Source organism: Poecilia mexicana, unplaced genomic scaffold (genome assembly GCF_051168715.1).
Source record: "Poecilia mexicana isolate PSO_F unplaced genomic scaffold, ASM5116871v1 scaffold_6, whole genome shotgun sequence".
NCBI classification, from domain to species: Eukaryota; Metazoa; Chordata; class Actinopteri; order Cyprinodontiformes; family Poeciliidae; genus Poecilia; species Poecilia mexicana.
The window spans coordinates 32,647,709-32,657,673 of NW_028263375.1; the positions used below are offsets into that span (position 1 = coordinate 32,647,709).

A 9,965-nucleotide genomic window follows, 5' to 3' on the forward strand; every position below is an offset into this window, starting at 1 on the left:
TAGTTTTTCCTTGTCCTTACACTTGAGTTTCCTTCAAGAAATGTATATATTTTCTTTTTCATTTTCCCTAAACATACGTTTCTATCAAGAAATGTATATATTTTGTTTTGTCTTTTCCTTATACAAGCCCTTCTTTTGTCATTTCCTCCTGCATCGTTATTTTAATTAGGAGAGCTGCCTTCTATTTTCCAGATCCTCTAGTATTGGTCAATAGAGTTTTGGAACCTACGTCACTGCGTCAGACGTTGTGGGGCGTTTACGCCTAGCATTGTCGCTCGTTGTCATCTTTACAGGCCGCAGATCAAAACAAACGTTATCCCGGTGGTTTTGTTGTGTTACTGACAGTGATTACAACCCCTGGCAAAAAGTATGGAATCACCAGTGTTGGATGAGCAGTCATTCAGACATTTCATGCTGTAAAACAAACTCGGATCAAAAACATGACACAATATTAAGGTCATTCCAAAGTGCAACTTGTTGGCTTTCAGGAACACTCAAAGAAATGAAGAGAAAACATTGTGGAAGTGAGTGAATGATACTTTTATTGACCAAACACAGGGAAATAAATATGGAATCACTCAATTCTGAGGAAAAAAGTATGGAATCATGAAAAACACATAAACAAAAGACCATTCAAAATACATCACTAGTATTTAGTTGCACCATCTTTGGCTTTTATAACAGCTTTTAGTCTCTGAGGCATGGACTTGATGAGGGACAAACAGTATTTGGTGCCTACTCTCTTTGATAGCAGTTGCCAGATCAGCTTTGCAGGTTGGAGCCTTCTTGTGGAACATTTTTTTCAATCTCCACCACAGGTTTTCTATTGGGTTGAGATCTGGACTATTTGCAGGCCATGACATCGACTGAATGTGTCTTTCTTCAAGGAATGCCTTCACTGTTTTTGCCCTATGGCACGATGCATTGTCATCTTGGAAAATCATTTCATCATCTCCAAACATCTGTTCAATTGAAGGGATGAGAAAACTGTCCAAAATGTCAATGTAAACTTGTGCATTGATAGAAGAATTAACCACAGTCATCTCCCCAGTGCCTTTGCCTGACATGCAGCCCCATATCATCAAGGACTGTGGAAATTTGGTTGTTTTCTTCAGGCAGGCCTCTTCATAAATCTCACTGGAACGGCACCAAACAAAAGTTCCAGCATCATCACCTTATCCATTGCAGATTCTTGACTCATCACTGAAGACAACTTTCATCCAGTCATCCACAGTCCATGATTGCCTCTCCTTAGCCCATCAGAATCTTGTTCTTTTATGGTTAGGTGTCAATGCTGGTTTTCATTTAGCTTTCCTGTATTGAAATCCCACCTCCTTTAGGCGATTTCTTACGGTTCGGTCACATACATTGACTCCAGCTTCCTCCCATTTATGCTTCATCTGTTTAGTTGTACTTTTTTGGTTTTCAAGACAAATGACCTTTAGTTGTTTGTCTTGACGCTTTAATGTCTTTCTTGGTCTACCAGTACGCTTGGCTTTAACAACCATTCCATGCTGTTTGTGTTTGGACCATATCTTGGATACAGCTGACTGTGAACAGCCCACATCTTTAGCAACCATGCGTGAAGGGTTACCTTCTTCAAGAAGTTTCACAATCCTCTCTTTTGTTTCAAGGGACATTTCTCTTGTTGGAGTCATGGTTCTCGCCACTCCACTTCGTCCAGCAGCCCTCCAAGGTGTCATGACTGCAGGTGTTTTGAACTGCACACTAACGGGCACATCTAATCTGGGGCAGGTGTCCATTTAGGGAAAGGAAATAGACTGGGTGTGTCCTTTTTTCTACCTCCAATTTGAGTGATTCCATACTTTTTTCCTCAGAATTGAGTGATTCCATATTTATTTCCCTGTGTTTGGTCAATAAAAGTATCATTCATTGACTTCCACAATGTTTTCTCTTCATTTCTTTGAGTGTTCCTGAAAGCCAACAAGTTGCACTTTGGAATGACCTTAATATTGTATTATGTTTTTGATCCGAGTTTGTTTTACAGCATGAAATGTCTGAATGACTGCTCATCCAAGACTGGTGATTCCATACTTTTTGCCAGGGGTTGTACCATCGTGGATGGTAAATGGGGTATCCTTAGCACACCTCTTCTTTAGATGACTTACCAATCCCCTGGGGTAGTCATACACTGTAATATTGGGAAAAAACTTCCAGGATAAAAGAAGGTCTGCAAAGTCTCTAGGGCTCTCCGCTCTCAGGTTAAACTTTACAGAATAAATAATGCCACAGGGACAAGTGATTACAGCCCATCCACCTGAAACAACAAATCATATTCTTATTAGTACAGCATACAACTTATCTAGGTCCTTGTTGTTGTGTACTAAATTAAGCTTAACAATAGCATTGACATTACTATGACAACGTGTTCTATGTTCAAAATAGCAGATACACAAGGCATGTTTTTTTGGTAATTTCTATTTTTCTCAAGGTCATACTTTCTTATGGGTTAACACATTTTCTGTTAGGAGTTGTTGTCACACACTTACCAGAGGCACCCCACACTTTCTCAAAAACCTTGTTATATGTGGCTCTAGAAGCCATTTTGTCCCGCAGACGGAGCACAAGATCCATCTTAGAACCTCTGCTGTCAATTCCACATTGACTGCAGAGTCTCCTGATCTCAGGTAGCTTTAAAATAAAACCAAAAGTTAGTTATTTTTAATATTATTTAACTGTCCTGAAAGACAAACACAATCGGAAAATTCTGAAAATAAATAAAAAAAAAGAGACTACCTTGAGATTGAGAACCTCATCTGCAAGCCGCTCTTCTGTGAGAAACTGGTCTACATCACTGTCGGAATCAGGCAAGTGGACTTTTTCACTCTCTGTGTTGATCAAAATGTCAGATCGTCTTGTCTGTGGTCCAATCCAGGGGGACCAGTTGTGATAAGTAGGCTTTACAACAAAAGGATTCTTGCAGCCAGCTGAGAAATACAATGGAGACAAGGAAAAACATTTGAGTCACATTAATACATGAATTACTTGGTACACAAAATGTTTCCCATTTATCTGTTGAGTAGACACCAGACTTACGTGGATAAAGTCCACGGCTAATCACTTCCATAGTAACCGCTTCCCAAAATGAGCGCGCATTAACTTCGCCATTATATTGCTGAGGTGGGTTTGGTATTTCACTAACTATTAAAATAAAACAAAAAACACAGGATTTTATTTTTTTAATGTTAATTTCAGATGAGTCAAAAATTTCAAATAACAGTATTTTGATCCATGCAGGTTTCAAACATAAAGACCTACCTGGCATGCTGAAAACACCTTTCTTATGTAGATCCATGACAACAATTGCAGGATGATACCCACATGAATCACATGAGTATTGGTAATCATGGTCACTTAGACCTTCAAACGACAGATATGCCTGCAGGATTCGATCCTTGAAAGGAAAGTTCTCTCCTTCTGTGTATTCGATAGTTTCGATTATGCGACTTACAGCAGTGTGAGTCTACAGAAATAAGTAAGGCACATTTACAAAGTCACAGTGATGCCTTTAGATGAAAAGCTCATTAATGCATGTTTAACCATTTATTGTATTGTGTTAAAAATAATATCCACATTCTACACAAATAATTAAAAAATGCAACTAACCTGCAATGCATTCCTCAGTACCAGACAAAAATGTATGGACAGCAGCAAGTGATCGTTGAAGTTGTGAATACCATCTTCCCAGTCTTGATATCGGTAAACCATCGAACAGTTGGGGCAAGTCTTCCTGTATGTTGATATACCTACGAGAATATTAAAAAGGTTACTATTAAGATCTTATGCTGACATGATAGAATTAAAATATTAATATTATTCTTATGGAAATAAAAATAAATCTGTGCACTTGTACTTACAGCGGAGTACATTAAATTACTAACCTTTAACTACTCCTGTCAGAGTCACTATTTTAGCAGTGGAAGACAACAACTGAGGGTCACCAAGACTGGCGTGCTGTCCACATTCTGTGCATTCAGTCTCTGATGGGATCAGATGTTTGGGGAACCCATTGAGAGACTTGGCGTCTCTACTTCTGGTGATAAGACTGTCAGGAAGATCAGCAGGTATTTTCTTGTGGTAAATCAAATACTTGATTATCCTCTCTGCTGCATCATCAGTAATGGAACCACTTTCCTCCTGACATTCTGATACTGTTGTCCCACACATAACATCCTCCTCTGAATGTACTGCTGCTTTGAACATGTCTGGCATTTTTTCAAAAAGATGCCACTTTGCCGTAGCCTTGTGCGTACAGGACCTTTTGCCCTCTGTACATGCACAATGCCAGGTATTTTTTCCTTTGTCGTAAGTGACAATCACCCTTCCAAGTCTGCTGAAAAATGCCATTTTTGGTTCAAAGATAGACACGTGAAAAGTTGTGTCTGTCCCACTGCCAAAAAGAAGAACTGAAAACGGCGTATTACTTGATAGCGCCTCTTGCTGATTTTTTAAAAGTTCTTCTTTTCTTTTAACACTGAACCATAAGTTGTCAACCAGGATGTTGAGGGTAGTTTCAGACAGAGGTCCTTCTGAGTCTGTGGCGCGTGGACAAAAGCGTAATGATTGAATGTGTTCACACTCAAAAGGCAAAATCCCACTTCGCTTGGCAAATTGTGCATTCACATTACACCTGTCAAGCTCACACTCTGATCTGTGAAATTGTGACCAGGTGTTTTTGATTACATGTATAGGTTTTGATGGACCACAAAAGGATTTCTGAACAGCAAAAACACCTTTTTTTGCATCCACACACTGACTCCTTAAATGATGATTTTGTGAAATCAGCTCCACTTTTTCATGGTGTTTTCTTTTCAAATGAATACGAAGATTCTTTTTTCTCAGGCGCAGATTGCACATTTCACATGTAATCATATCTTCTGAGCGGACAGGCGCCTGTGTAGCCTGGATGTCTGTAGCTGCTGGACGGACAGGCGCCTGTGTAGCCTGGATGTCTGTAGCTGCTGGACGGACAGGCGCCTGTGTAGCCTGGATGTCTGTAGCTGCTGGACGGACAGGCGCCTGTGTAGCCTGGATGTCTGTAGCTGGTAGGTGGACAGGTGGCTGGGCTGCTGCACAGCTGGACACCATGTGAAAAGTCATTCTGTGATTAACCAAATGATTAACAAACCTGTCCCTTCTGTCAATGGTGGAAAAACAGTAAGGACAATGGAAGTGAGTGGTGTCTCTACATGGTAGGCCACATCTGAAGATATGGAATTCTGCAGTAACAAAAAGAAATGAGTAAAATTTTAAAAAAGCATTTATATACATTGCAGATATGTTTAAACAAGATGTGATTCATTTTCCCTCAGAACAGGGAGAATGAATCCCTGTTTTTCTTAGTAGCCTCATAGCTACTACAATAAAAGTAGTAGCTATTAAATACACAATTGATTGGTAGAAAAAAAGCCATGTTTGAATTAATCACTGTACATTCCTTAACATTGTTACTGTTTTGTAGGATTTAACAATTAATGGCTTCCAGATAACAAATATATATTCTGCAAAAAATGAATTTAAATTTTAGAAGTGATATTGCTCAAACAGCCATGGGCAGAGATTAACTAATCAGATTAACTCAATTACTCTGTAATTTTGACAAAAAAATAAATAATTAGGACCATTTTTCAAAATGTTATACTCTTACATGCAACATAATGTGAGTAACTTCACTGAATGAAGAACACATTTTAATACACAAAAAATTTAAACACGATACACAGATAAAAGTTGTTTATGTTAGGTTTCCTCTAACCTTAATTTGTTGTCTTGTATTAAAATGTTTCCTTTTTGGTTTTAAAATACCTAACAGTGCACATAACTTCATTTTTATTAATGTCTGCTTAAATAAATGGGTAATATTACATTGCACGTTATAATCAGTAAAACAGTACTTAATAATAGCCATTTCACAAAATACTTTGTTACTTTTAAATGTGTAGTTTGCTGCACAGTTACTAAAAATACATTGAAATACATTGAAAATACCCAGAGATGTAGTCATCTCTGGGTACTATGATGGCAGCTGATAGCTTATAAAAAAAGCTGTTAGTTTATAAAAAATATTAGACTTTCCAGAAATTGAACATTGGTGTACAAAAACATATTTTAAAAAATATTAACCTTAAAAAATAAAATAAAATAAAAACACGAGAGAACTGATAAGTGTGTAAAAAAAAACATTCATTAGTGTATTTTTCCATACCGTTATGTTGAACCACAGCAGTTCTTGCAATGTGGTTCTTAACCTTGTAAGACTCATCCGCACTGTATGAGCAAAGGGGACAGTAGTACTTGTTGTTCATGCAGTACGGAACAATTTTAGCTCCGATCCCAGTGTTACAAATTGATACGTGCATCTGTGAAATTTAAATAAAAAAACAAATTTTGAGCATAAAATACATTTTTCAATTATACATTTTCTACTTTTAGATTTTTATCTAACGGTGGCCTGCACGAAATAATTAGCTATGCTACATGCTAAAATTAGCCTTCCCGAACTACGAATTTCACTCGTTTACAGCTGTCAATTATATTTTCTAACTAATCTAGAAAAGCGTATTGATTTACTCTGTAAAAAAAGATTTAATACGGTAGAAAGTACCTTTTGCTGACTTCCTGGTTTTTGCATTGTGGATCGCGTGGCAAATGTCAGTGGTGAAACCTCTCAAACTTCTTACCCCGCTTCTTTAAGGTATTTATACTAGTGACTGTGAAAATAGCGCCCCCTTCATTTCCGGAATGTAATAGTCCAATTTCCATATAAGGTATGAGACTGACAGTGGTCCGTCACCGCCCCTTTCCGCAGGCTGCAGCGAAGACCCTCTCCCTTTCACTCGCGCGCGGCGCTACTCCCTCCTCCCCCTCCCCACCTTTCACTCGCACGCGGCGCTCCAGGACATGCGCAGTGGTTTTCTCTCAGCGGCAGAAAATGTTTGTCTAATCGTCAGTAATATAATAGCGCTGCATAAATAGTAAGAAATCCGATGGCCAGAGCTAACTCAGCAGCGCTTCGCTTTCAGAGATGATGGGGACAACATCTAACTATTTTCGTCACTTAGAAAAGTAGCTCAAAGAAGGTAAGCTCCGTTAACGTGATGTTAGCAAAGCTAGCTGTACAGAGACACATAAGAATTTGTGATGAAAAAAAGTCACTCACTGCCTGAATTATTGTGCGGAGATGTTGACTGACTTGTTGCATATATAGGACAACGCTATGTCCAAAAGTCTGCAATATAGTGATGTGACATTCAGAAACAGTCGATTCTTCTCCACGGCTCTTTATTTATTAGATAGGACTGGAGTGTCACTCACTGAGAGACGTTGTTCTATCAGATTACCATACACTGTCAGAATAGCATACGTGCAGTGAGTACCATGCCTGCGCATGCGCATTAAGAAGTCCGACCGTCAGAGGAGTTGTCAGTTCAGCATACAACAAGTTATGACGAAAATAAGTCATTAAATTGTTTATAATATTACATAATATGATAACTAGATAGATATACATGCGTTGTCGTGGTTTCAAAGTGTATTTAAAGTAGGTCTGGCTGCAGCTGGATGCCATACAACTGTTAATAACCAAGTGTATGATGATCTACGTCATGATTCTATGTTGCTGATTAAATAAAATCATATGGTAATGACAGCGTATGCATGTCTGAGCTAAGCGTACGACTATCTGACAACGTATGCTGATCTGACAGAACACCGTGAGTTCGTGTTAAGCTATGACGATCTGACCTGACAGAACACCCGTTCTTTGTTCTAGTAATGCTCTGTGTACGCTGCATCATTATTTAATTATGTACGTTGATATTTAAATTAACAAATAACTAAAACACAAGAACGAAAGAGCACGCAGAGCATGCACATTGCTCTTTGTTTTTGTTCAAAGTGGCAGCTGTAATGTCTGCCATGGTGTCAGACTACCTGGTTTCATGTACTGGGAGAGAGAGTGAAAACAGTCCCGATGAGCGCCTTCTGTTTGGCTACTTCTTGCTTGTTGCTCCTTGGTCAGTGTTCATAGTTGAGTGTTATTTACCATCAGGGCATTGCCTCAATTGCTATGTTTAATGGTGCAACAGTGGTGGATTCATATATGAGCAATATGGGCAAATTCCCAGGGTGTTATGTTTTTAGGGATGGCATGAGACCATCACACATTGTAACACAGAAATGGAATATTTAATATTGGTAAAATGTATTAAGTATTTAATATCTAGGTGTTTTTATGGGAATATGGATCTTTCAGATTATTCTGAGAAGCAATTTCGATCATATTTTACATTTTATTGTGTCATGTAGCATGGGCCGCTGGTCTTGGTCTTGACTCAGTCTTGACTTCCCTCGGTCTTGGTCTTGACTTGGTCTCGGACCCTAAAAGTCTTGGTCTTGTCTCGGTCTCGATACACTCTGGTCTTGGTCTTGTCTTGGTCTCGGGTTAGGTGGTCTTGAACACAACACTGCTTAGGGACAGTCAACAAATTTCCAAACCAAACACTCCTGTCAAACAAATGTTAATAAATGCCTTGCCAACGGATAGAGAGAAGTGGTAATTCATGCTTTTACATGAGACACACTACCCTCTATTAAAATGTCAAGTCATATTCAATATTTTAAATAACTTTAATGTTAAATAATGTAATGTTTTCTTCAATAGCTTCCATATTGTGTGCCACATTGACCAGTGTGTAATTGTACTAAACTCTGCAATATGAGGCACATGCATTTTTATTCCATTTTAACTATATTTTTTAAATTTTTGTTACCTATTTTTTTTTTTAAATTTAGTATTTCTCTTCACTAGCTTCTAGGTCATGTGACCTATTGAGTTAAACTCAATGTGAAATTGTTATAGATCTACAACTCTAGATCTATAACTCTAGGCTGTTCCTCTTTAGGTCCAAAAATAATTAAAGCTCCGCGGAGCCTCAAGCGGCCCTCGCAGCCAAGCGCCGCTCAAGCCTATAGCCACCACGGATGTTCCAGCACCGCCTCCCGCCGGCCACCGCCGACGCTCGCGCGCCGTCCTCCATGCGATCCGCTTCGATGTCTTCGGCAGCGTTCACTGGCCATGCACCCAAAATCTGGAGCAGATTGGGCCATGTGGCAAGGAGATACAGCTGTTTGATTAACCTAGGGGGCGCAGTGGAGTCAAATTGCAATTAAACTGTATTGGGCTCCTCAGAGGTTCACAAGTTTCACTCATAAAAAGTCTGGTGCAAATAGGATGATGCGTTTGTGAATAAGAGACGATCATATGCATATGGCGAGGGACAGCCATTTTGCCACTCCCCCACGGGTCAGTAGGCATTGACAGAGTTCATCATCATGTCATGTTATGTCAGTCTGCACAGGGTTGGAATCCATGAAACACCAACATGTTTTAGAGTGTAAAAGTAAGACATACAGTATAAAAAACAGGTGACTTCCTGTCGGAAGTGGGCGGGGCTAAGGTGATGTCATCAATCGACCACCTAACTGTGATGAGGGCTGGTCTATAATGAGACATAGAAAGTCTGATGCATCTGTGACCTGGCATTAGGAAGTAATTTCACATTCATGTTTCATGATGTATATTCAAAGTTTGGGACTTAGCCACGCCCCCACGGGTCAGTAGAGTTCATCACGGCAGAGTTCATCATCATTTCATTTCATGTCAGTCTGCACAGGATGAAACCCATAAGAATTAGAGAGAAAAAGTAAGACATACAGTAGAAAAAACAGGTCACTTCCTGTCGGAAGTGGGCGGGGCAAGGGTGATGTCATCAATCGACCACATAACTGTGATGAGGGCTTATCTATAATGAGACATAGAAAGTCTGATGCAGCTCTGACCTGGCATTTGGAAGTTATTTCACATTCATGTTTCATGGTGTATAGTCAAAGTTTGGGACTTAGCCACGCCCCCACGGGTCAGTAGAGTTCATCATGGGAGAGTT

General features: G+C 39.3%; 2 protein-coding genes across 2 annotated transcripts; both read right to left on the reverse strand.

Annotated features, from left to right (window-relative positions):
* Positions 1–262: 262 nt before the first annotated feature.
* Positions 263–3,729, reverse strand: LOC148159517 (uncharacterized). The gene is made up of 6 exons (XM_088006755.1): positions 3,628–3,729; positions 3,280–3,484; positions 3,058–3,162; positions 2,758–2,948; positions 2,511–2,652; positions 263–285 (listed from the first exon to the last, which is right to left on the reverse strand). The coding sequence occupies exons 1-6, from the start codon at positions 3,727–3,729 to the stop codon at positions 263–265; spliced, it is 768 nt and encodes a 255-aa protein (XP_087862881.1).
* A 168-nt stretch (positions 3,730–3,897) lies between these two features.
* LOC106928514 (uncharacterized) lies at positions 3,898–6,858 on the reverse strand. Its single transcript, XM_088006756.1, has 3 exons — positions 6,626–6,858; positions 6,227–6,380; positions 3,898–5,240 (listed from the first exon to the last, which is right to left on the reverse strand). The coding sequence occupies exons 1-3, from the start codon at positions 6,650–6,652 to the stop codon at positions 3,898–3,900; spliced, it is 1,524 nt and encodes a 507-aa protein (XP_087862882.1). The 5' UTR covers positions 6,653–6,858.
* Between the last annotated feature and the right edge of the window lie 3,107 nt (positions 6,859–9,965).

Coding starts and splice junctions, on each gene's coding strand:
- LOC148159517 (XM_088006755.1), bottom strand. CDS start 3,729: ATGGTTTACCGATATCAAGACTGGGAAGATGGTATTCACAACTTCAAC. Junction 3,485..3,627: donor TACTGAGGAATGCATTGCAG/GTTAGTTGCATT, acceptor TTATTTCTGTAG/ACTCACACTGCTGTAAGTCG. Junction 286..2,510: donor GAAAGTGTGGGGTGCCTCTG/GTAAGTGTGTGA, acceptor CGGCCTGTAAAG/ATGACAACGAGCGACAATGC.
- LOC106928514 (XM_088006756.1), bottom strand. CDS start 6,652: ATGCAAAAACCAGGAAGTCAGCAAAAG. Junction 6,381..6,625: donor AACCAGGAAGTCAGCAAAAG/GTACTTTCTACC, acceptor TAAATTTCACAG/ATGCACGTATCAATTTGTAA. Junction 5,241..6,226: donor TGCTGTGGTTCAACATAACG/GTATGGAAAAAT, acceptor TTGTTACTGCAG/AATTCCATATCTTCAGATGT.